This window comes from Martes martes, assembly GCF_963455335.1.
Source record: "Martes martes genome assembly, chromosome: 1".
In the NCBI taxonomy this organism is placed as follows: Eukaryota; Metazoa; Chordata; class Mammalia; order Carnivora; family Mustelidae; genus Martes; species Martes martes.
Window position 1 is genome coordinate 208,589,208 of NC_137888.1, and position 26,620 is coordinate 208,615,827.

The 26,620-nt window shown below is 54.1% G+C and overlaps 2 protein-coding genes across 2 annotated transcripts in view; one reads left to right on the plus strand and one right to left on the minus strand.

The window, feature by feature from the left end:
- On the minus strand, nucleotides 1-26,266 carry MAST1 (microtubule associated serine/threonine kinase 1; the record flags this gene model as incomplete). Its single annotated transcript, XM_080801507.1, has 26 exons — nucleotides 1-1,259; nucleotides 1,363-1,550; nucleotides 2,657-2,793; nucleotides 2,912-3,034; nucleotides 3,356-3,585; nucleotides 3,798-4,004; nucleotides 4,341-4,588; nucleotides 4,666-4,844; nucleotides 5,509-5,618; nucleotides 5,990-6,112; nucleotides 6,273-6,374; nucleotides 6,476-6,641; nucleotides 6,778-6,910; nucleotides 7,035-7,173; nucleotides 10,228-10,436; nucleotides 10,526-10,611; nucleotides 13,838-13,905; nucleotides 13,985-14,117; nucleotides 14,204-14,305; nucleotides 19,230-19,439; nucleotides 19,613-19,688; nucleotides 19,882-20,042; nucleotides 21,956-22,034; nucleotides 23,906-23,981; nucleotides 24,506-24,594; nucleotides 26,184-26,266. 26 exons carry the CDS (start codon nucleotides 26,264-26,266, stop codon nucleotides 1-3), a joined length of 4,716 nt encoding a protein of 1,571 aa, XP_080657633.1.
- Nucleotides 24,565-26,620, plus strand: part of RTBDN (retbindin) — a gene marked incomplete at both ends in the record, with an annotated part of 13,307 nt that continues 11,251 nt past the window's right edge. Inside the window, one exon of the mRNA XM_080801632.1 lies at nucleotides 24,565-24,639. Within this exon, the coding sequence (XP_080657758.1) occupies nucleotides 24,565-24,639 (75 nt within the window). The remainder of the gene's footprint in view (nucleotides 24,640-26,620) is intronic.

Here is a 26,620-nt window from a genome sequence, read left to right on the forward strand (position 1 = left end):
CTACGGGCCTGGAGGTGTGGGACAGGGGGCACCTTTTTTGGTCAGGCCTGCTGGGGGTATAGTTTCAGCAGGGCACCGGGAGGTCAGCCCCACCTCAGGCTTGGTGGCTGGGACCAAGAGGGAAGTGGGTGGGACTGGGGGCCCTGCACTGCTGGGCGCGTTCTTTGCGGGGGCTGGGGAGGGGGCTTGGGGTTCTGGAGAGAGTTTGGGGGAGGTAGGCTTGGAGCGAGGCCCGCTCAGCGTGGTCCGCTCCTCCACCACCTCCAGCACCCAGCACTCCCGACCCCGGGGAACCTCAGGGGCAGGAGGCGCCAGGGATGTGGATTCCTGCAATCCTTTGGAGTCTGCACCAGGAGGCTGGGGTGCCACGGCCTTGGCCCCCGGACGCACAGGCTCTACGACAATTGGCACTGGGGGTGTGCCTGCCTCACCCGAACTGCTGCGCCTGCCGGTCTCGTGTTCCTGCACTGGGCTCAGCGCGGCCTTTGCCACAGCCCTGGCCACCCCACCCACTCCATCCTCTGTCTGCACGCTCTGGTGCCGTGTGCCACTGGGGTCCCGCTCCAGGGTCCGGCCCCCGGGAGTCGTCGCACGGGGTGGGGTGCAGGCCTCAGCACCACCCGGAGACTCCTTCTCCTTACTGGACACCGGCGGCCTGGGGGCGCCCTCAGGCAGCAGTGGGTCCGCGCCCAAGCTCAGGGGCGACTCTTGGCGGCCCAGGCGACGGACAGCGACCTGCCTAGGTGTGCCAGGGCCCTCGACGGGGGGCGTCTCGCCGTCAGACTCGGCGAGGCTATGCAGTGCCAGCTCGCCGTGGAAGTCCTTGCGGAAATCCGGGTGGCCCACCTCGAGGCTGTGTTTGCGCAGTGCGCCCTTCTTGTCGGCGCCCAGCGAGGCTCCCAGCTTCTCTGCTGACTGCACGCGTTTGAGAAGCGGCGACCGCGGGGGCTCGGCACTCTTGGGGCGCGGGCGCACCACCGGCGGTGACGAGTGCAGCTTCGCAGGGAAGCTCTGCGTCGTGTGCGAGCTGCCCACCGTGTGGCCTGGCAGCGGCGGCGGCGATGCCTGTGTTGGGGACGGCGTGTGTGCCAGCGGCGACAGCGGGATGTTGCCGGCCGACTTGCAGCGCGCAGAGCGGTACTGGCGGTGCAATTTCGGCGACAGGCCGTGCAGCGTGCTGGGCCGGATGTGGTGCGACGCCGACGACGCTGGCGAGTTGGGCGTGCTCGAGGCCGGCGAGCTGCTCTGGGAGGAGGCGCCTGCGGGTGGGCGAGAAGGGCTGTCGCGCGCTGCGGGCACAGCCAGGGCACAGCCCCGCCACCCTGCGCCGCTCGGCCCGCCGCGCGCAGGCGCAGAGCGTACCTAGGTAGGCGGAGTCGGGCGTGGAGCGGTAGCTGTGGGTAGGCGAGCGTGCAGGCAGCCCGTGCGTGGGCGAGCCGGGGAGGCTGTCGCTGGACGACAGCGACCGGTTCAGCGACGACAGCGAGCGGCTAGTGTGCAGCAGGTTTGACTGCTTTGTGATCTTGCGGAAGAGGGAGCTGCGCTTCTTGCTGGGGGACAAAGAGGGGGCCACCTACCCTTCACCAAGTTCCAGAACTCCTGGCTTCCTTCCACTTTAGGGCCGCACGTCCGCCCCTGGGGCCCGCCCACCCTCCTAGCCCCACCCTCTCCAGCTGCCACCCACCTATCAAAACCGAAAGAACTTCCCTTAACGCTGGTCTCATTTCGCTCCTCCCAGCTCAGGCCCCCATTCCTTTCAGGAGGCTCCCAGCCCAAACCAGGAAAACACCCATCCAGGCCGGACCATCCTTTTCTGGCCCCGCCCACCTCTCTAGCCCCTCCCCCTCCAGCTGCCGCCTACCTAAGGAGGGCTGGAAGAAATTCACCTGACTCAAGTTTTGTCTGGCTCCTCTCACTCAAATCCCCACTCAACGACTTTCCAGGCCAAACCGCCAAACCCTCTGATCAAAACACAACAGTCTCCTGGCCCCACCCACCTCTCTTCGCTCCTCCTACCTCAAAGGGAAGAAATGATTTCAGTTGGCCCGGTCTTGCCTAGTGTGCTCATTTCACATGGAAATCCCTTCCCCAGTCCGTCTTTATCTATCCGACAGGTCAGGACCGGCTCCCGAACAGCACCCTCTTTAACTGACAAGTGCTGGCCCTGCCCACCTCCCAAGACACCTCCCACAAGGTTTTTCGCCCAGCCTAGAAACCTGGCACAGCTTCCTTTCCTGACTTCTCCCACTTTCCTAGCCCTTCTCTCTCTGTCCTCTTGTTTTTGCTTGATGGCCCGGCCAGCCACTTATCCTGGGCGCTTCCCTTCGAAGGTTCTCACCACCTCCCACCTTAGCCCCGCCCACTGCTCATACCACACCACCACCACAAAAACACAAGTGTTGGGGCGCCTGGGTGGCTCAGTGGGTTAAGCCTCTGCCTTCGGCTCAGGTCATGATCTCAGGGTCCTGGGATCGAGCCCCACATCGGGCTCTCTGCTCAGCGGGGAGCCTGCTTCCCCCTCTCTCTGCCTGCCTCTCTGCCTACTTGTGATCTCTGTCTATCTGTCAAATAAATAAATAAAATATTAAAAAAAAACACACAAGTGTTCCTCAGCCTGCTGATTATAGGCCTGCCAACTGCATTTGGCCCCACTCACCTCTCCTGACCCTCCTTGGCAGAGGGCCGCTTGTTCCTCCTAGCCATTTTGGCTTTGTAGCTGCTGCGCCGTGCAGGGCCAATGCGAATGGAGGTATTTTCGAAGGGCGTTGTAGTCACTGCTACCTTATTGCCACTCTAGGGGAGGAAAGGAGAGAAATGCTCTGGTGGAGGCTGCTCAGGCAGCTCCAGCTCCCCAGGATGTCTCCAACCCTCCCTGGCCCTCCCCGCAGGGTGCTCCCTCCCCTGCACGCACCTTAAGGATCAGCTCGACGACTTCAGGATGCACCATGCCATGCACAGGCTCCCCGTTCACGTGCGTAATGAGGTCACCAGCACAAAGCCCGGCCTCCTGGGCTGGGCCCCCCTCTTCCACGTGCTGGGGACAAGACACCCCACAGGGGTAGGGTCAGAGGACTAGTAACGAAAAATGCCACCCGCGCTTCTGTGCCAGATGCCGAGCTCTGTATGCACAGCAACCCTCTTAACACCTTATGAACCAGTAATCATTCTCCCCAATTGACAAATGAGGAAACTGAGGCTCAGAAATGGAAGTGAGAGCACAGGTCACAGAGGACTCTTATCTAGGTCCTGGTTCTACAGTTTGAGCTGTCCCTCAACCCTGGGGGACCTTCTTCCCCTCTCGCTCACCCACCCACCCCTCACCTCGGGACATAAGACTCCAAGCGTGTGTGCTCACCCAGACAATGTGATGGACACTGTAGACATCCGAATCACCCATGTAGACCCGAATGGCACGCAGTGTGAAGCCGTACTTCTTGCCAGAGCGTTGGATGGTGATAGGGGAGCGGAGCCCACTGACAGCCGGTGAGTAGTCCCGGCTGGGTGAGGAGTCCCGTGAGGATGGGTTAGAGGAAAGAGATCGTGGGGACATGGGACTGGCCAGGGGTGAGCTTCCATGGGGGTCCACTGCAGACACAGAATCATGGTCAGAGATGGGGCCAACAAGATAAAGCTCTCCCTGTAGCTGCTCCTCATTCCTCCCAAGTCAAAGTCCCAGAGTTCTCATTGGTCCATCCCAGAGCCAATCATTGTGAACAGGGAAAATACAGTGTTCTCATTGGCCTATCCTGGCGCAAATGGAGACAACCCCTCCCCTGCTACTTGGAGCCCGGCGTCACCTGCAGGAATCATGACTGACAAAGCAGTGGCGGAAGCTGACTTGATGACTTTGCCCCCGGTTCGAGAAGGTCTCTTCTCTACTGCGGGGTCTCCTGACAGCTGCTGGTGCCGCGCCCGGCGCAGAACCAGGTCATTGGTGGCCCTTGGACTGGATGAGTCCCCATCCTTCGAGGGTGGACAGAGGTCACCTGGGCGTGGGCGGTCAGCTGCAACAGAGCAGGTGGGTTAGGGGTCAGTCCAAGGCCACGGACTTCCTGCATGCTGTTCCCTCTGCCTGGAATGCTCTTCCCGCTTCTCTCTCTTACTTGTGAGTTTCACGAAAGCAGATAACATATCCATCTAGCACAGCTCCTGATACAGAGGAGTGCTCTAATACATTTGTTGACTGAGCATGGTTTATGGGGTGTTCCCATGTTGATGAGAATCCCCAGGCTGGAGTGTGAAGAGTGGGTGAGCTCTTGCATAAACAGCACCACGCTCACTGAAGTGCTCACTATATGGCCACTGCGGAATTGGGGAAGGCGACAGTAGGGGGCACTCACTGGCGTCCGGGTCCCCAGCGCTGGGGGTGCCATCCCCTTGAGCTGCCTCTTTCGCGGCCCGCGCATCCAGCGAGCCCGGGGGGTCAGAGCTGGGCCGGGGAGGCCTGCGCAACCGGCCCTCATCCTCGTCCTCTTGGGGGGCGCTGAAGCGGCTGGGCTCCAGCAGCGCGGAGAAACGGCGGCGCGCGCCCAGCGGGGGGCTGGCCTCCCCCTCCAGGAAACTGGCCTCGGAAGCCGAGAAACGCTTGCTGCAAGAAGGAGTAGTGATCAGAAGAGACACGCCCCTTTGGGCCCCGCCCCCAAACCCAGTCCTGAACTCGCTCACATCTCCGGGGAGCCCCCTCTCCAGGTTTTCTCGCGCAGGGTCAGGCCTCCCAGGCCCTCCCGCTTGCCGGCCGCCTTCTCCTCTGGGCCTTTGGCGCTCGGCTCCCGCTTGCTGGCCCCCGCTGCCGCCACCGGGGTCTTGGGCTCGTGCTGCGACAGTTGCTCCATGCTGCTATACACCTGAACCAGCCGGCAGGTGGTGGTGGTGGGAGGCAAGCCCGGCCCCAGTTCCCGCCTTCGCTCGCGAACCAATCCGCTCCCCACTACTGGACCCGCCCAAACTACGCTCCACCCCCAAGGCCGGGCCCCGCCCAATTCTGAGAAGTACCACGACCACCTACAATTCTTCAACTCAGGCCCCTCTCCACAACCGCCCATGCCCTCAAGAATATGGTCTCCTTCGTGCCCCACTTCCCCAGGCTTCACCCACCCTGAACCCCCCGCGCGCTGTTCCTCAAAGCGAGACTTCGCCCAGCCTTGCCATGTCTTCCTCCGGTCCCCCGACCCCGCCCCGTCCAGAGCTAGCTCCGCCCCACCGTGGGCCTCCTTTCCACATCTGTCCAGGTTCCCGGCAGATTCCACTCAATGCCACAGGCCAGTCCCAAGAACCCCAGGCTGCCTCTCCCGCAGGCCTTATCACCCCAGATCTCTTATCCCCTCAGTAATTCCCCCGCTTGAGACCTCACGCCTGGGACCCTGCTCTCCTGTCTCCTTAGCCCCGCCCCATTGCGGACCCACCACCCCTCGCCTCCTCGAGCGGTTGTAGGGGGAAGCAAAGACCCGCCTCCGCCCAGGACCCGCCCTCGCTGGCTCTCACCCCACCCCTAGTGCAGCCTTGGCCCACCTTGCTGAAGCGCGGGGAGCAAGAGGAGAACTGGCGTATTTCCACAGGCTCTTCTTCGGTCGTGTCATCCTCATCATAGGAGTTCACGTGGTGATACCTGTCTGAGCGGGCTGAGGATTGGGGGGTGGGCCATAACCGCGGGCACGGGTCCACGCCTCAGATCACATCCCCACCGGAACCGGATCCTCGTTCCAGCCGGGCCCGCAGGTCCCGCCACGCCCCTGCCAGGCCCCGGCCCTACCGCGGGTCAGATTCAGGCCCCGCCCCCAGGCTGGGTCCCCGCCCCACTTTCGGAGGCTCCAGGAAAGCCACACCTCCAGATCCCACCTAGGGCGCTCCATGCCAGGCCAGGCCTCTGAGCAATCCACGCACCACGCACAACCTCAGCCCTCTCCTCCGGCTGGGGCTGGGACGTCCCCTATTCAGCTGGGCCCTAACCGAGGGCCCCTCTCACCGGATCCCGCCCCCCGTCCCTGCTCACTGTCGAAGTAGCTCGTGTCGTCCTCGGACTCCAGGTGGGGGATGAACTCGGCTTTCTGCCTCAGCAGTCCTGTCCAGTCCAGGTCTCGAAAGAAACTGTGCTGCTTCACCTCAAAGGCACCCCCTGGGGAGGGAGTGGTGGAGGGAGGAGGGGAGGAAAGGAGGGGATTCCAGAGACCGCTGAAGGCCAGCCCTGCAGATGGCCTCAGACCACTTGGACTTGGAGTTCTGCTCTCTGGCAATAGCCCCCAGTCCTTAGTTTCTCTGAAAATCAGACCCCTTACCTGCCCCTAGCCGGACCAGGGGGTTGGTCTGCAGGAGGCTGGATATCAGGAGCTGGGCATCGGTGGGCAGGGCCTCGTCCCCCTCTGGCCACAGGATGTCATCTGCAAAAAAGGCAGGGCTGGGGGGTCACTCTTGGAGTCTACAAAACTTTGGGCTGGCCCATGTCCCCGCGCCCCCGCCTGCCCCCCATAGAGGCACGCACCACTGATGACCTGTCCAAACAGTTCTTCAGGCGTGTCGCCAAAGAAGGGTACGCAGCCCACCAGGAACTCATAGAGAATGATGCCCATGGCCCACCAGTCCACCGGCTTGCCGTATCCCTGGCGCAAGATGACCTCGGGTGCGATGTACTCTGGGGTCCCGCACACCTGGGGGCAGGCCATCAGCCTGCGCCCTGGCCGCAGGAGGGGCCTCAAGGGAGAGCCGAGCCCCCCACCAGGCCCTGGGCCCCGCGGTTCTGTCAGGTCACTCCACCCACAGTGACCCCCATGCCCGCACACACACCTGTTTGTCCAGGAACTCCCGGGCATCCTTCTCAATGTGGCCTTCATACAGGTTGGTGGTGAGGCTCATAAGTCCCATCTTGGAAAGGCCAAAATCCGTGAGCTTGATGTGGCCCATAGAGGTGATGAGCAGGCTGCAATGAGCGTGTGTGTTGCGGGGGGTGGGTCTCAGAAGTGAGGCCCACGTCCACTTCCCTCCTGGTCCTCTCAGGCCAGGGCTGCCTGAGGGGTGGGAAGGAGGTGATGGGAAGGGCTCACTTGTCAGGCTTGAGGTCCCGGTGCACGATGCCGTAGTTGTGCAAGTACTCCAGGGCCAGCACCGTCTCCGCGAAGTACATGCGCGCCATCTCCACGGGCAGTGCCCCAATGTTCTTCAGCAGGGTGGCGCAGTCCCCCCCTGTGGGGGAAGGAGTTGGCCCACGTGAAGAGGGAGGCACCCTCGGCCCAGAGCTGGGCACTCACCATGCACCATGTCCTCGCCTCACATGCCTCTCATTTTATAACTACAGAAAACTGATGCTCGGAGAGGGGCCTCCTCTCCCCAGGCCCCATGGGGAGTGCCCTCTACTAGGCTTCTCTCCTCCTCTTAGCCATTCCAGCCAACTTAATCTAATCGGCCAATGTCACACAGGAGGGGATTGAGACCCAGAGAGAGGTTGTTGGATCATGCGGGGAGTCCATGGTGGAGGTGAGATCTGGTCAGGATAAAAGCCTACCTACTTACTGAGTCTGGGAGCATGGCCCTTGATCTCCTGGAGTCTGAATCTTGAGGGTCTGGGGCCTTAAAATGTAGGTTCCTGGCCCCTACCAGGTTTACTATAAACAGCATTCGTATTTTGGTCTCCTAAGATCCATTCCTAACTTCTCTTACAAGGGCCGGAGTTTCTCCCAGGTACAGCAGCTGGGTCAGCATGTAACCCAGGTCGCTTCAGTGAATCAGCCCTCAGAACTTCCCTTCTATTTTCACAAAGATGGCTGAACTCATAGGATGTAAACTACCATCTGCAGGATGACAACTCTGCTATGTCAAGGCCTGTCTAGAGGAAAGTCCACACATGCAAAAGCAGAATCAAGAAATGAAGAGATTCCTGGTGACATGGTTTGAGCACCCAGATACAACCATTCCTGAAAGTGACATGATTTTTTTTTCATGTCAATTCCTTCCTTCCTTCCTTCCTTCCTTCCTTTCCCTCCCCCTTTCTTTCTTTCTTTCTTTCTTTCTTTCTTTCTTTCTTTCTTTCTGCTTCAGCCAGATTTAGCTCAGTGTCAGAAACTGACAAAATCAGACAGACTCCCTAAGGGTGAGGCTCAGGAATCTGCATTTCGCCACAATCCTAGGCAATCCTAACACACACTTATGATGAGAACCAAGCTGGATTGACTTCCAAATGAGACTTTGAGGCTGGGCCACACTCAGGAGGCACATGACCTTAAACGTGTGCTGTCACCTCCATCTTGGTCTCCTTGTCTCCTTGCTTCTGCCCCCTCACTGCAGCAGCTGATTGGATATCCTCAAAACATAAATCAGATCATATCAGCTCTGTTTAAAACATTATAGCTGAGGGGCACCTGGGTGGCTCAGTGGGTTAAAGCCTCTGCCTTCAGCTCAGGTCATGATCCCAGGGTTCTGGGATCGAGCCCCACGTCGGGCTCTCTGCTCCGTGGGGAGCCTGCTTTCTCCTCTCTCTCTGCCTGCCTCTCTGCCTACTTGTGATCTCTGTCAAATAAATAAATAAAATATTTTTAAAAATTATAGTTGATGTCTGTTGCACCAGGAGTAAAATCCGATGCCATTCGGGGCTCCAGAACGCTCGGCCTGCTTGGCCCCATCACCTCTCTATCTTCACCTCCCCCCACTCTCCCTCTGGCTTGCTCACTTGGCTCCGGCTTTATTGGCCTCCTCACTGCTCCTCCAAATCCAGACACCTTCTCACTTAAGAGACTTTGTGCTTGGGATTCCTCTCCCTGACGATGCCATGCTCATATAAGACATCACCTGGTCTCCTTTGGCTTGTTTATTGTCTGACTGCATAGACCAGAATGTAACCTCCACGAGGGAGAGGTGTGTCTGTCTGGGTCCCAACTGTGCCATCAGCACCTAGCACAGCACGTGGCATGAAGAAAACCATGACGGGACATCTGTTGAGTGAATGGATGGTTGACTAAAGGCTTGGGGGAGCATAGTATGACTCCATAGGACCATGTGTGTCTTAGTAACCACAGTATGGGTGTTTGGGGCAATGGATGAATTAATATTTGGGTGAACATAAGCATGGATGGGCGGATAAACAGATAAAAAAATGTACATTGGCGGCTGGCTGGCTGGATAGTAGATGGATGGATGGGTAGGCTGATGGATAAATTGGGGACGAATGGAGGGAGACGGCCAGGTAGGATGAGAGGATGCTAGAACAGAGTTGTGGACGGAGGAATCAAAATATGGATAGTAAATAGAAGGGTGGGTGATGGACTGATAAATGGATACATGGTTGTTGATGGGTGAATGAGTGCTGAGTAGGTGGGTGAACACATGGATGGGTGACTAAATGGCTAGATACATGAGAAGATGGGTAGATAGGGGGCGCCAGGGTGGCTCAGTGGGTTAAAGCCTCCGCTTTTGGCTCTGGTGATCCCAGGGTCCTGGGATCCAGCCCCGCATTAGGCTTTCTGCTCAGTTGGGGAGCCTGCTTCCCCCTCTCTCTCTGCCTGCCTCTCTGCCTACTTGTGATCTCTCTCTCTCTCTCTCTCTTAAATAAATCATCTTTTAAAAAAATAGATGTGCAAAGCAAAGAGTGAAGCCTACTGTAGGGACTTCCGTTAATAATCATGTATCTATATTGGTTCGATGAAAACAAATGTTCCATTATAACAAACACGACATATCAAGAATAGAGGAAACTGTGAGGAAAGGCGGTATGTGGGAAGTCAATGTACTTTCCAGTCAATTTGTTGGGAAATCTAAAATACTCTAAAAAATAATGTCTATTAATTTTTAAAAATAAATGGATAATGGATAACAGATCATCTGAATGGACAAAGGGATGGATAATCAAATGACTGGATGGGTGGGATGGATGGATGGGATATTGGATAGATGGATGGGATGGCTGGATGGCTGGATGGATGGACAAATGGGATGGATTGATGGATGGGATGCATGGATGGACAGGATGAATGGATGGATGGATAGATGGACAGGATGGATGGATGGATGGGAGGATGGATGGGTATTTGGATGGATGTCCTATATTGAATGAAATGCAAACAGATAATCCAATAGACAGCTAGGTTATAAACAGATGAGATGATAATCAATTACTGAATAGTTAAATAGGTAGATAAACATACAGGGGGATAGTCAATATGGTGACTAGGGCTCAGACAGGCTGCTGAGCCAGCATGACCAGCATGCATCCCCCCATCTTCCCTGCGGTCCTATAGGCAGCCACACCTTCCACGTATTCCATGACCATGCAGAGGTGGCGCCGGGTCTCAAAGGAGCAGAACATGCCGACCACAAAGGGGTTCTCAGCAAAGGTGAGTATATCACGCTCCACGAAGGCCTGCTGGATCTGGTTGCGCAAGATCAGGTTCTGTTTGTTGATCTTCTTCATCGCGAAGCGCTGTCTTGTGTCACGGTGCCGCACGAGATAGACAGCACTGCAGGGGGAGAGAGCGAGGACCGGCCATCACCTCCGAGACACCCGGCCTCCGCCACCCTCCCCCCGCCAGAGCCCCGGGTGGCTCACCCGTAGGCACCATTGCTTATGAGCTTGATGGTCTCGAAGTCATTCTCTCCAGGTGGTTTCTTAGCCTTGGTGGTGGTGCTGCGGCCCTGCAGGGGAAAAGTAGAGATGACCACCACCATCATCATAAGATTGGAACTCTTATTATTCCATTTACATGTGAGGAATCTTAGGCACAGGGAAGGGGTAGATGGGTCCTTCACCCAAGTACCACAGTAAGGGAGTAACCAAGTCAGGACTTGAACCCATACTGCCTGACTCTGAAGCCATATTCCTAACTTTTTCCATTAGGAAAGAAGCCTACAAAATAATCACCTTAATATATAAAGAGCTTCCAGAAATCAATAACAAAACGCCTAACAATTGAAGAGAAAATATAGGCAAGCTACATGAACAATTAGAGCTCTTAACCATAGGAAAAGGTGCTGAAGCTCATATATAGTGGCAGAAGAGCAAATTAAACTACCCAAAGACACAATTTTTCACCTAGGAGATTGGCAAAAAAATCCAAAGGGCTTACACACTCTGAGTAAAGCTGTGAAGGAACAGGTACTTCTATACCTTGCTATTGGGAGTATAAATTGGCACAACCCCTTGGAAGGTACTTTGGCATTCAAAAGAATTCCAAGTGCATGTTCCCTTTGATCCAGTAATTTCATTTTTGAATTAATGCTACAGATTTGCATGTGAAAAATGACATATGTATTACCTTGCCCATTGCAAGATTGGAAACAACCCATATGTTCATCTATAGGAAACTGGTTAAATAAACAAACGAGCGGCATCTGTGTAAAGGAATATTGTGCCACTATTAAAAAAAAATAAGGAATCTCTCAGTACCTTGGTTCAGAAGGCCCTCCAAAGTATTTTATTAAGCTGGGGTGGGTAGTAAGGAACGGTATGTACTGTATGTTTTTATGGCAAAATAGAGCTATCTAATCATATTTGGGGGTAGTCAGTAGCACATATACTAATAATATTTGGGGGGATATAGGTCAGTGGGGGACAAGGGTGGGTATAGGATACGTCACCGTATACCTTTTTTGAAAATTATGTTTATTTTTCTTTAGGATGAAGCAATTCATTCCATAAACATTACACAAAAATGTTTGATATAAAAATATTAAATGTCTCTGCTCCTTAGAATGTAGCCTAAAACCATCTGACACCAAAAAATTGATAGAATTACAGGAAGAAATTGCTCAAAACCAGGATTTAACAGTATTTCTCAGAAACTTAGATTAACCAGACAAAAAAGAAAAAGGAATAGGGAGATGGAAGATTTGAATCACTCAATTAACAAGTTTGATTGAATGGAATGAGTAGAATCCTACAAACAACAATTAAAGATAAATACCTTTTTAGAGTTTTAGAGTTTTGAGTGATGTCATTCCATTACCTATTCAAAAAATTAAACAAATGGCATGGGTAGTGAGATTCTGTTAAATATATATATATAAAGGAAAGATGTGTGTGTATATGAGAATTCATAGATAGAGTTTGAAACAAAGGGTCCAAGTTCAAATGCCTTCAGGGGCCAGGCAGGCCAGGTGGGAGTCACTGGGTGGCTGGGAGGCAGGTACCCCTTATCACAGGGTAGCCCCACCTTAGTGCCAGCTGGGTCCACGACGGTGTTATCAGAACCTCTGATTTTTTCAAAAGAAGGCCCCAACCTAGATTTTGAGTCAAAATCTTCTCTTTTCTATATTTTGCTTCAAATTTTTAAAAAACACTGCACAGTTCAGCGAAAACACATGTGTGGCCAATACCTGACATGGGGACCATCTGTCAGAGTGTGACTGACAGAGAGGCGGGACTATGGCAATTTTTACTATGCTGAGCTGTTAACACAGACAATCCAACCTACTCAAAACCCCATGCAGGCCTCCCACAATTACCAGTATGACCAGCAATTCTGCTCTTGGTTATATACTCAAAAGAGTTGAAACAGTTGTCCAAACACTTATACACAAATATTCACAGCAGCACTATTCATACAATTGCCAAAAGATTAAAACATTCCAAATGTCCATCCACGGGTGATGGACAAACAAATATGGCGGATCCCAATAGTGGAATATTATTCAGCCATGAAAAGGAATGAAGCACTGATTCACGTTAAAACATGGATGAACCTTGAAAATGTTATGCCGGATGCAAAAGGCAACAGAGTGAAAATGAATTTATATCAAATACCTGGAAATGTATAGGAAATATACAATTAGGTGAAATATGAAATTTATATGAAATATCCAGAATAGGCAAATCTATAGACAGAATGCAGATCAGTGGTTGCCAGAGGCTGGTGGGGGGAGGGTGAATGGGGACTAATGGCTTAATGGGGACACAGTTTTCTTTGGGGGTAATGAAAATGTTCCAGAACTAGATAGAGGTGATGGCTGCACAATATTGTAATTGTACTAAAACCCAGTGAATCGTTCATTTTAAAGTAGTTAATATGGGGATGCCTGTGTGGTTCAGTCTATTAAGCATCGAACTCTTGGTTTCAGCTCAGGTCATGATCTCAGGGTGGTGATATCAAGCCCCGCATTGGGCTCCACACTCAGCGCCAAGTCTGCTTGTCCCTCTCCCTGTGCTTCTACCCCCACGTCTCTCTCACTCTCTTGAATAAATTTTAAAAATTTTATTTTAAAAAGGTATTTATTTATGTATTTATTTAACAGAGAGAGAGAGACAGGGAGAGAGGGTACACAAGCAGGGGGAGTGGGAGAAGGAGAAGTGGGCTTCCCGCTGAGCAGGGAGCCCAATGCAGGGCTTGATCCCAGGACTCTGGGATCATGACCCAAGGGGAAGGCAGACACTTAACGACTGAGCCACCCAACCGCCCCGTGAATAAATACAAAATCTTTTAAAAATGTTTTAAAACAGGGGCGCCTGGGTGGCTCAGTGGGTTGAAGCCTCTGCCTTCGGCTGGGGTCATGGTCTCGAGCCCCGCATCGGGTTCTCTGCTCAGCGGGGAGCCTGCTTCCCCCTCTCTCTCTGCCTGCCTCTGCCTACTTGTGATCTCTGTCTGTCAAATAAATAAATAAAATCTTTTAAAAAAATGTTTTAAAATGGTCAAAATGGCACATCTTACGTACCATGTGTACACAGGTGTGCATTATGTGTATTTTACCACGAAAAGAAAAAAGCCCATGGAGGAACAGCTATTATTATTAACCCATTTCTCAGACGGGGAAACTGAGGCTGGGAGCAGGGACCAAGAGATCCACTTGGGCTGAAGGCAGAGAGCCAGGCGGCAAGGGCCTCTCCGGGCAGAAAGAGAGCGCTAACAGCTGGACCGCCGGGCCTTACCTCGGACAGGTCGTCCTGCTCAGGGGTGTTGGAGCCGCCGCTATCCTGTTCCTCCAGGTGCACCACATCTGGGAAGAGACCGACAGTGAGCAGAGGCTGGAGTCCGGGCGGGTCCACCCACAGCCCGCTGCGCCCACCAGCCGGCACCTGGAAAGGGGTCACGGGTGAGGCCCAGCTGGCGGATGATGTAGCGCGGGATGTCGGTCTTGACAAGGTGGCCCTCCTTGGCGTGGCCCTCCGCCGCCTCCAGCAGGTGGTAGAACTCCTCCGGGTTGAATTCCTGAGGCAGGGCAGGGACGGGCTGACAGCGGGCTCCAAGGCCGCTGCCCCTGGCCCCTCCCCCTACCCGTGCCCTAGGGCCCTCACCAAGCACTCCAGCAGCCTTGCGGGGCGCGAGATGATGATAAGCAGCTTCTTGACCAGCTGAGTGACGAAGGCCACCTCCATGCTCTCCGAGCGTTCGTAGGCCTGGGGTGGCGGGCACAGTGGGGGTGGGGGTCACAGGCGCCCTGCTTCGGCCCGGCCCCTGTCCCAACCCCACCGGGTACACAATGCTGCTGTTGCCCCATTTTACGGGCGAGAAAACTGAGGACCAGGCCACACTGTAAAAATTATGATGATGGGGGCGCCTGAGTGGACCAGTTGCTTGAGCCTCGGACTCTTGGTTTGGGCTCAGGGCCTGATCTTATGGGTCTTGAGATCGAGCCCCACAATGGGCTCCGTGCTCAGCATCGGAGTCGGCTTGACGATTGATTCCCTCCCTCTGCCCCTCCCCCCACTCACGTGCCTGCGCGCTCTCTCTCTACCTCGCTCAAATATAAATCAATCTTTTTTTTTTTTTAAGATTTTCTTTTTATTTATTTGTCAGAGAGAGAGCACACAGGCAGGCAGAGTGGCAGGCAGAGGCAGAGGGAGAAGCATGCTCCCCAGTGTGCAGGGAGTCTGATGTGGGACTCGATCCCAGAACAATGGGATCATGACCTGAGCCGAAGGCAGCCGCTTAACCGACTGAGCCACCCAGGCGTCCCATAAATCAATCTTTAAAAAAAATAATGAGGGTGCCTGGGTGGCTCAGTCGGTTAAGCAGCTGCCTTCGGCTCAGGTCATGATTCCAGGGTCCTGGGATGGAGCCCCGCATCCCGCTCCCTCCTCAGCAGGGAGACTGCTTCTCTCTCTCCCTCTCCCTGCTGCTCTGCTTACTTGTGCTCTCTCTCTCTGTGTCAAATAAATAAATAAATTCTTAAAAAAAAAAATAAAAAATAAAAAAAATAATGATAGGGACGCCTGTGTGGTTCAGGCAGTTAACTGCCTTCAGCTCAGGTCATGATCCCCAAGGTCCTGGGACCAAGCCCTGCATCAGGCTCCTTCCTCGGTGGGGAGCCTGCTTCTCCCTCTGCCTGTTGCTCCCCCCCTCCTGTGTGTGTTCTCTCTCTTTCTCTCTCTGATAAATAAATAAATAAGTAAAATCTTTCAAAAAATGATGATGATTAGAGTCAGCACTGTCCTAAAACCTTCACTCATTTCATTCATCTTCCAAAACAACCCTATATTCCAGGCCAAGTTCGAATCCCTCTGCCTGGCATGCTCTCCCCTCCAGTCCCTGGGCAGCTCCCTACTTCTGCTCCATGGTCACCTCGCCATGGAGGCCTCCCTTGACCCCAGCCCCACTCTCAAATCACACCCCATGGGATGCCTGGGTGGCTCAGTCTGTTAAGCATCTGCCTTCAGCTCAGGTCATGATCCTGGTGTCCCGGGATCGAGTCCCACATTGGGCTTTTGCTCAGCGGGGAGCCCGCTTCTCCCTCTCACTGCTGCTTGCCGTGTTTGGTCTCTCTCTCTCTCTCACAAATAACTAAAATCTTTTAAAAAATAAAAAATCAAATCAAATCACACCCCAGCTCCTGACTGAGTCCTCAATCACCATTACCCTACTACACTTCTCCGGTTTCCTACCCCACGAAGCCCCTTCTAACAGCCGTATATGAATTTCTCTATCATGCCTCTCAGGGCCAGGACCAGGGTGAGGCAGTGAGACACTCACCTTGACGCCAAAAATCTCAGTCTTCGAGATAATTGATATTTTAATGCAGTATTTGAAAAAAAAATAATGCAAAAACCTCTGACAAGCAAAATAACAGAATTTATACAAGGATAGGACCCAGTAGGGCTGTGTCAAGCCATATTGGAGGTTGAAGCAAAAGGAAAAGTGTATGGCAAACTATACATGGTTTTTCGATGACTAACAGGTTGTTGTTTTTTTTTTTTTAAGATTTATTTATTTATTTGAGAGAGAGTGTTGGAGGAGGGTTAGTGGGAGAGGGAGAGAGAGAATCTCAAGCAGACTCCCCAGTGAGCACAGAGACCAACATGGGGTTTGATCTTACAACCCTGAGATCATGACCTGAACTGAAATCAAGAGCCCAATGCTTAACTGACTGAGCCACCCAGGTGCCCCTCAGTGATCAACAGTTTTAATGAAAATATTATTGATGAGTTTGTTTTCATTAAAACCAGGGAAGTAAAATTCTAACAAATTCTGGTTTGGTTATAAATAAAATACTTAAAATAATGTTAAGTATTAATACACCTACTTTTCTGGGGCGCCTGGGTGGCTCAGTGGGTTAAAGCCTCTGCCTTCGGCTCAGGTCATGATCTCAGGGTCCTGGGATCGAGCCCCACATCGGGCTCTCTGCTCAGTGGGGAGTCTGCTTCCCCCTCTCTCTCTCTGCCTGCCTCTCTGCCTACTTGTGATCTCTGTCAAATAAATAAATAAAATCTTTAAAAAATATATACACCTACTTTTCAACAATTACTTTAATGTTTTGAGGGGGAAAAATCACTTGCCTCATCCTAGTCCCAGCCCTGATGCCTATTAATTATCTTCTGACTCTTCCTATTAGAATGTCAGCTTCCCGAGGGCAGGGACTTTTTGTTTGTTTTATTTCCAGGTAATTTTCCAGCTTCTAGGTCAGTGGGAGGCCCAGAACAGGTGCTTGATGAATATTTGTGGAATTAATGAATGAGCAAATTCCCTTTTTATAGCAGAAGGACTGAGGCACAGAGAGGTTAAGTAACTTTGCAAGGCTGCACAGTAAGTAAGTGATGAGCTAGATACGAATCTAGGCCACTAAGTATCTATGCCCTCAACTAGCGGCAGAACCTAGACTCAGGCCAGGTCTGATGCCAAAACCCATAAAGAGGGGCGCCTGGGTGGCTAAGGCATTAAGCGTCCCAGGGTCCTGGGATCGAGCCCCACATTGGGCTCCCTGCTCAGCAGGAACCCTGCTTCTCCCTCTCCCACTCCCCTGGCTTGTGTTCCCTCTCTCGCTGTGTCTCTGTCAAATTAAAAAAAAAAATCTTCAAAACCTATAAAGAGGGGTGCCTGGGTGGCTCAAATGGTTAAGTGTCTACCTTCAGCTCAGGTCATGATCTCCAGGTCCAGAGATCAAGCCCCACGTCAGGGTTCCCAGCTCAGTGGGGAGTCTGCCTCCTCCCTCTCCCTCTGCCTCTCTCCTTGCCTGTGCTCTTTCTGTCTCTCAAATGAATAAATAAAATCTTAAAAAAAAAGAAAAGAAAAGGGGCACTTGGGTGGCTCAGTCGGTTAGGCGTCTGCCTTTGGCTCAGGTCGTGATCCCGGGGTCCTAGGATGGAGCCCTGCATCGGGCTCCCTGCTTGACGGGAAGCCTGCTTTTCCCTCTCCCTGCCATTTCCCCTGATTGTGCTCTCTTTCTGTCAAATAAATAAATAAAATCAAAATAATAATAATAATAATAATTTTAAAAAATAAAAAGATTAAACCCATATGACACCAATACTGCCCTTCAGGTCTGAATGGGGGCCTGCAGCCCAAAGCTCCATATTCTGGTCCTTGTGCACTTATCCAACTTCATTTCAGGAGGCAGCACGGTCACTTGGGTTCTGTGCCCCTGAAACTTCCCAAACTCCCTTCTCACCTCAGGCTGTTTCCCCTGCTCGGCGCACATTCCCCCTCCCTCACCGGGCATTTCTCATAACTGTCACGTCCTCATTATTCTTGCCCCAATTTCGATGTCACCTCCTCCAGGGAGGCCTCCTGGACATTACAAGGGAGCCCCTGACACTCTGTCTGGGTGCCCTGTTCTATTCACTTCATAGCCCTGAGCATGGGGTGAAATCATGGAATTCCTTGATTTGTCTGTGTCCATGTTTCCTATCCCCCTCCCACATTAGAATATCAGCCCCAAGGGGGCACCTGAATGGCTTAGTCAGTTAAGCGTTGAACTTGATTTCATTTTGGTTCAGGTCATGATCTCTGCGTCATGAGATCAAACCCCGAGTCCAGCTTCCTGCTCAGTGGGGAGTCTGCTTGTTCCTTTCCCTCCATTCATCCCCCTGCTCGCTCTCTCTCTAAAATCGATAAATAAATACAATTTTAAAAAAAGAGAGGCACCTGGGTGGCTCAGTTGGTTAAGCATAGGACTCTTGATTTCCACTCAGGTCATGATCTCAGAGTCCTGAGATCGAGCCCCACATGAGGATCACTGCTCAGCGGGGAGTCTGCCTGAGGTTCTCTCTCTCACTCCCTCTCTCTTGAAGTCTCTCCTTCTCAAATAAATAAATAAAATCTTAAAAAAAAAAAAAAAGAGGGGAGGCTGGGTGGCTCAGTGGGTTAAAGCCTCTGCCTTCGGGTCAGGTCATGATCTCAGGGTCCTGGGATAGAGTGCCCCATCCAGCTCTGCTCAGCAGGGAGCCTGCTTCCCTGTCTCTCTCTGCCTGCCTCTCTGCCTACTTCTGATCTCTCTCTCTCTCAAATAAATAAATAAAATCTTTAAAAAATTTTTTGAGTAAGTGAGGGGCGCCTGGGTGCCTCAGTTGGTTAAGCATCTGCCTTCGGCTCAGGTCCTGGGATCGGAGCCGCGCATCGGGCTTCCTGATCCGTGGGAAGCCTGCTTCTCCCTCTCCCACTGCCCCCGCTTGTGTTCCCTCTCTCGCTGTTTCTCTATCAAATAAATAAATAAAATCTTTAAAAAAAATCGAGTAAGTGAGACAAGAAATAAGACAAATAAAAATATAGATCATGCCAGACGGTGCTAAGTGCCAAGCAGAAAACTAAAGAGACAGTAGGTGGTGAGTTGGAGCAGAGGTTGACATTTTAAATAAGAGGGTCTAGAGGCCACCTGAAAAGGTGACATTTGAGTAACGACGGGAAGAAGGTGAGGGAGGTTAAATTCTTGCCGCCCCCATCAGACCTAGATGAGGACCACAGCCTTCTCCTAAGGACCACGTCCTTCCTGTCCACCCCTGGAATCTCAGCTCCACACCGGCGCCTGGTACGTGGTAGGCGCCCTCCGAACGGAAGTGGGGTGAAGGAAGGCATCGGGCACGAATGAGGCCAGCGGCCCCGTGCACTCACGTCCTGCAGCAGCTTCTCCAGGTTCTCCTGCAATTCGTAGAAGTAGACGGTGGTGATGAGGCCGTCGCGGGACTTGGTCAGGCAGTCCCGGGCCAGCTCGATGATCTGGTGGTGGATGAAGCTGAGCACGCCGTCCGCCAGCGGCAGCACGCTGTCAGGTTCGTAGGCGCGGGCGAAGTCGCGCAGCTTCTCCTCCATCTGCGCGGTGGCCTGCGGGAGGGACAGAGGCGGGGCGGGGGTGCCGGCGCCGGGGGTGCGCCTGGAGGCTGTGGCCGCCAGGAGCCTGCGCTGCGCGCGCCGGCCACCAGGGGGCGCGCGGAGCTAAGGCGAGCGAGGGCTCCCGCCGCCCGGCCTCCCAGCGGCCGCCCCCCGCCCCGTCTCACCTTCGGGAACCTCTCCTTGTAGACATGGTTCATCATCACGATCTCGTTGTCGTAGGAAGAGGGGGAGCGCCCAGGGCTGCGGGGAGAGAAACCCATCCTGTCCAGCCCCCTGCTTCCGAAAACAGCCAGGCATCAGATCCCCTCCACACCCAACCCCGGTAAAACCTCACCCATCGTGTTGCAACCCATTTAATCATGTGGACAGAGGTCTCGCAGTACACAGTCCCCCAGATCATCAACTTGGGTGGGGGTGGAGGGTGTTTGCCCACCTGAGGCTCCGCGAGCGAGGCCGCACGGCAGGAGAGCGGCGGCCACCATCTTCGTCAGTGATGCTCTCCGTGCTGCCGAAGTGTTTGGAGAGGAAGTGGAGCTCATCCACGGTGGGCTGGTAGGGCAGCTGGTGCAGGCGCTCCTGGGAGGAGCAGGAAGACTGGGGGGAGGAGCGGGGCCCGGGTCAGAGCCACCGCGGTCCCCCCAGATCTTGCCACCCTGGGCTGGGATTCCTGGGGCTGATGGGCCACTGGGCAGGGTCGGGATCAGGACCTGTTTTATGATCCTTGGATCCCAGGGTCCAGGTTGGGACTCCTGGAGACAGATAGGGGGACAGGGACAGACACAGATGAGAACTGTGACACTCACACAGATGTGGCCAGTGGGAGCCTGTTAAAACCTGAGTCAAGTCACATCCCTCCTCTGCTCAGAACCCTCCATGGCTCCCACCTTACTCAAGATGGACCCTGAAGTCCTTCCCAGGACTCACAACGTCCTACAAGATTCGGTCCTGTCTCTCTGCCATCACCTCCTTCCACTCTCCCCATCATTTACTCTGCTCCAGCTGCACAGTCCTCCTTGATGGTCTTTGAACAAGCCACAAACACCCCTGCCTCAGGGCCTTTGCACTAACCCTTCCCTCTGCCTGGAGCATATCTACTACTGATTACTTCTCCTTCACACCTTTGCTTAAATATCACCCTTCTGGGTGGCGTTCATCCCTCTGAACACATATCCATCACTCACTACCCCTGCTCTATCTTGTTTCTTCTTGCTACATTTATGTCCTGACTTACTATATCTTTTTTTTTTTTTAAATTTTTTTACTATATCTTTATTACTAATTTTTATTGCTATCTACTCCTTGAGGCGAGGATCTTGGTTCTGCTTGGTCCCTAGTCAGGGCCTGGCATACACACAAACCCACAGATATCAGTGGAGAAAACAAGGATATCCACTCAATTCTACAGGCAGAAGGATCTTTTGAAATACTACATTACTCATTCCCCATCCCATCAGTTATCTACTAAAATAATTTCTTCAATGCACATAACCTATAATCTACAGAACCACAATCTCAAACAGTTCAGGCTGAAATTTTAGTATAATATACAGCAAAAAAGCCTTTGTATGGCTTCACACCACATTAAGAATAAGATCCACTTCTCGGCCCTCGCTGAGAAGCCCCAGTATGACCAAGGGCACTGCCTGCCTCACCCCGGTTCAACCCAGAGCACCAGCCACTCAGAGCTATTTTCAGCTTTCCAAAAGTAACAAGTTGTCTTTTCAGCTTTCCAAAAGTAACAAGTTGTCTCTTGTCTCTGGGAGTTTGCACATGCTGTTCCCTCGTCCCCTTCCTGAAACACACTTCCTTTCCTTCTTCCACCTGCCAAACGCCTGCTGATCTTTTGTCTTGGCTTCAATTCCACCTCTTCCAGGAAGTCTTCCTTGACCCTCCCCCCAGCTAAATCAAGTCCCCCCCACACACACACACTGCTGTCACCTCGCCTGTGGTTACTCCCATAACAGCTCCAACCACCCCGTGTTGTGAATGACTTCTTACTGATCTGTCTCCACTCGTGAGGGCCTCGACAGTCCTTGGATCCTGGCCCAGCTTCTAGAGCCCACCCACCATATGACAGTGACATAAATGTCTGCTGAACATCATACCAATAGATGGATGAGTGAACCAGAGACACAGGTAGAAAAGGGGGCAGGTGAAGAGAGAGACTTAGGGTAGCGCGGTGCAGAGCAAATGTGTTCTGGGTGAAGGGTATGCCGACCTCGGTCAGCTGAGCCCCTTGGGCAAGCAGCCCAACACATGAGCCTTAATATCTTTATCTGTAAAATAAGTCGGTGACAAGTAGGACCCCCAAGAAGATATGTTGAGGGTGGAGAGCAGGGCTATCGAGGGGACCTGTAACTTGCCAATAGATGGACGGGTGACACCTTGGAAAACAAGAGAAACCCCAAACTCTCCTTAAGGCCAGCCTGACTACTGGCCTGGGTGTGGGCCTCCAGGCTGGAGGGCTCCCCAGCATCTCCCACCCACTCGCCCACCTGCCAACTCACCGAGACGGTGGAGCTGGGTGTGTTGGTGCCATAGCCAGACGAAGGAAGCGAAGCCAGAGACCAACGGCGTCCATCCGCCCTGGAACCCAGCCGAGATGCTCAGAGGCTACGAGGCCCCACTGGTCCCCCCACTCCTCAGGATGTGATAGAAGCCACTGGCCACCACCAGGGTAGGGAATGGGAGGGGATATATCTGTGCTCTGTCTGAGATTTCAAAAGGGCCTCAGAGCCAAGGGGGTAAAAAGGAAGTCTTCGAGGCAGGTACCGGGGAATCTCAACAGTTGCTCCCCATGAGAAAGCACTCAGAGTGAGACCACTTGAGTCTTCTCAGAGAAGAAGGTCCCTCCCTCAAACACACACACACACACACACACACACACACACACACACCATCACTCTCATGGCCACAGGTACCAGTGTTATTGCAACTAGTGCGGTCAAGTTCACACACTGACAGTCACACACATTCACACAGGACTCCTCAACACAAACACTCACACACACTCACTGTCCCATCCATGGACCCAAATACCCCACTTTCCTACATTAACTCCCCCGACGCATGCAAAATCAGATACACACTCACACACAAACACATGTACTTAGAGACCCAGTACTCACACTCTGACACAAAGACACGCACTCCCTCACACCCATTCTACATTTCCATGTTCACACAGACGCATTCAGGAAGCCTCACGCACTCAGTCACACATTCGAACTCCCACACAGCCACACATTCATTCACACGCCCACCAGATTGCACACTCACATGGAGACATTCATGGAAGGGCACGCTCCCTCACATATTCACACACGTTTAACAAGGTACAGATAAACCCTCACACCCATGTCCACACCCATGTCCACACCCATGTTCACTGACGCATACCCCCATGGACACATATGGAGGCACAAGCTGCCTCACATTTGCACAGTCTCACAAATTCATACTCACACATCCACATTGGCACACGGATTGTACATCACGGGGACACGCACTCCCGAGCGCGAGACTCGTCCCTTATTCCTCCCTCCAGGGAGTGCCCTCCCACCCAGCCCAGGCAACTGCATCAGCCCCAACCTTAGCCATTTTCTGGCTCCCTATTGCCCTCAGCTGAATTCCACAGCCAAGGGGGTCTTCCCCCACCCACCCCAGGGAGCTATCCTCTGTCCCCCACAGTCCTGTGTGAGTCCCACACGACAGCCTTCACCAGCCTTTGTGGTGACCGAGGTTTTCTGGAGTGCCACCCAAACTCAACTCCGAAGATAGAGACGGGGAGTCATTCACCTCTTATGCTCAATTCCCAGATCACAGCACGTGTTCAGACAACGTTTTCAGAATGAATAAAGTTCAAAGAAAAAGAGAGCCACCCAAACATCCTGGTGACTCCCAGAAGTTTCTCCAAAACACATTGGATGAATCTTTCTGCTTCCCCCAATTTCGCCAAAAGCCCGAGGAAATTCATTAGCGACACTCCAGAAACCCCCAAAGACCCCAGTTAGGAAAACCTGAGATTCCTCCCCTTCGGCGCTCGAGAAATTGCCCCAGGTGCCCTTCCTCTTTCGGGAGACCAAGAGTCCCTCGGTGGGCATCATGCAGGCTGCGCTTGCGCACCTCATCTTCGCTCCCTGTCCTGTTGCTATGGTAACGCTCGGCCGGGAACTAGAGGCTAGGGAGACTGAGACCCTGGGCTCAGAGCGCAGGCGCTTTCTCTCCACTGCAAAGGAAGTCCCACTCCTCCTTGGATTCCGGATAGGAGGTTGGCCCCGCCTCCTCATAGGCCCCGCCCCTATGGCCGGGCGCTTATTCCCGCTGGGACGTGGGGGCACTCTGCGGGTCCCTCTGGCCCTGGCTCAGGTGCAATTAGGCGGGGAACAGATGGTGGCCCAGACGGTGGGTCGGGAGGGTCCGGCCAGGGTTCTAGGGCCCTGGGGAGAGGGACTCACCTTCGGGAGGAGGCAAACGAGAAGTGGGCGGGGGTGTTGGGGGAGAAGTTGCGGGGGCTGTCCAGGGGACTGCTACCTGTGGCGGAAAGAGGGGGATCTTAAGGCTTGGTGTGGGAAACAATCCGACCAGGCCTTCCAATCCTCAAAGAGGGTTGCAAACAATAGCTCCTCCCCTCTTGTGTCTAGTCACAGCTTACCTGAGTGGATCGCGCCCCCTTAGCTGTGGTCCCGCCTCTCTAAGCTGTTTTGATTACCGAGTCAGCCCAGCCCCCCTCCAGTCCGGTTCCGTCTTCATCTGAGATGGCCCCGGTCCTCAGGTATGGTTCCTCCCTTCAGCCCCATCCCTTTTTCAATCTAGCCCCGTTTGGGCCTCTGCCCACCAATGCCTGTCCCTCAGCCGACTGACCAAGGCCACACAAGGATGGTCCCGCCCTTTGCCCAATCCGGGTCCTCCTCTGTCCGGACTCGTCCCAGTCTTGCGGCACGCCCCTTGCCTGTGCCCCCTCCCCTACCCTGTGGCCACGCCCCTACCCTGTGGCCACGCCCCTAACCGGTGGCCACACCCCCTCTGGTCTGGTCCACACCCACCACCTGTCTCACCCAGGTGTCCAGGCAGTGGGGAGTGGGGTCGCGGCAGCGTGGGCGAAGTGCTGGTCAGGATGAGGCTTTTCCGGTTACTGGTGCGGCAGCTGCAGGGAAGGCGAGGCAAGGGGACCGGGCCAGGGCACAGCCCAGTGAGTTTGTGAACCCAACCATCCACCTGCCCATCTCGGATCCCCACCTGTGTCCTATCTGTGGGTGCTTGGAGGTGCCCCCAGAGCATGGCTTAGAGGACATGCTAGAGGTCCCAGCATGTATGACCATGTGAGCACAGTGTCAGTCATGGAATAATAGACATGTTGCCCATGCGACACCATTGGAGATACTGAGTGCCTGTGTGTCTTTGGGGCTGCACATTACATTCTCTGTACGTATACATACACATGTGGTACCCAGAGTGTGAGCTCAGCACTGGGTTGGATTTATCTCATAAGATACAACCTGTACCTTTGTGCGTCTGTGTGACAGTGTGTAATGCCACTTGTCCGTGGCTAGATGTGGCATCGTGGGCTGTACCCCATGAGTGCATGATTTCTGCTACATGTGTCTATGCCTTTGTTCGGCATTCTAAGTCTATGTGATATCCTGCCCTTGTGTTTGTGACATTCACGACGTGTAACCACATGTGGCATCTATTGTGTCCGAGTTTCACACCTTGTGATACTGGGCATGTTTGAACCTGCCACCATGTGTGGCATTCCCTAAATGAGTCTCCCATGTGATAACATGCGACACTGTGTCTATCTCTGCAAGATTCCCTGTGTCGTGTATTCTGCATCCGTGTAACACCGCATGTGAAATGCTTAGGTGATATGATGTGCTGTGACATCGTTAGGTGCATGGATGTCTTTGCCATACATATGTCTGTGTGCATCTTGGATGTCCGAATCGTGTGTGTGTGTGTGTGTGTGTGTATGTATCACCACACATGTAACATCTTACTGGGTGTACACGGCACTGTACCTGTGGGCTTACTCGTCTGTGTGTGACACTGGTGGTCCCCCTGTGTGTCTGGGCATGACTCAGACCTATGGCCACTGCATGCGTGATGGCTCCAGGGTGTATCTGGGCCACTGGGGCTATAGTGTGTGTATGTGTGTGACATCATGTCCTACGTGACGCTGTGTGTCACTATTTTCCTTATGAGGCTGTATTCTTGGTGGGGGGTAGTTTGTGCTTTGATAAAGCCCCCCTTCCCCTCTGCCCCTCAGGGTCCCAGCTTCCGAAGACGGAGCCCCCAGCCCCTCCATTTCCCTCACCCCCCGCCACAGTGACGGAGCATATTAGCGAGGCCAGGAACACGCGGCATGGGGGGCGGGGGGGAGGGCAGGCTGCGGCTATTGTTCCGAGGGTGCCAAGTCCCCCACCCTCCCCTTCTTCCCCTACCCCCACTGGGTTGCCGGAGCCCGCAGCGCCAGTAGACAAAGGCGCGGCAACCCCCCACCCGGCGCAGCCTCCTCCCCCCACCCCGCGGCGGTCCTCTCCCGCATACAGTCTCCCCCAGTCTCGGCCCACACAGTCCCCAATTCAGCCCCCTCCCCCGTAGGAAGGGGCAGCATGGGCACCTCTGGCGCAGCTGGACCGGGTGCAGCATCCCGGGCCCCGCCCTGCGGCAGCGGCCAGAGGGACGGCTTTGGTGGGGAGGGCCGGGTCAAGGTCTGAGGGATGGGGGTTCTACCTCTTGGTGCGGCGGAACATACTGCCGCCAGGGAAGGAGGGCATCGAGAAATTGGAAAGCGCGGTCCAGAGAGAGTCAGACATGACCCGGCGGCGGCGACATGGTGGCAGGTGCGGCAGTGGCGGCGGCAGCGCGGGGAGCGAGCGCGCGGGGCGGAGGCTGGAGCCGCAGCGGGTAGGGGAGGGCGGGGGAAGGGAGGGCCGTGCCACTGCCGCCCGCCGGAAGGGGGCGCTCCTGTGCACCAGTGGGCCAGGCCCCGCCCGCGCGCGCCCCTGGCGCCCCCACCCGGGCTCGCGAAGGGACCGCCAGCCCTGTGCATCTTTCCCCAAGGCTCACCTGCTGCTTTTCCGGGGCAGAGGCAAATCCTTCTGGAAGGCAAAGGGGCAAAAGGATGAGGTCAGCGAGGACCAGCAGGTGCTGTCTGCAAGCCCTATCAC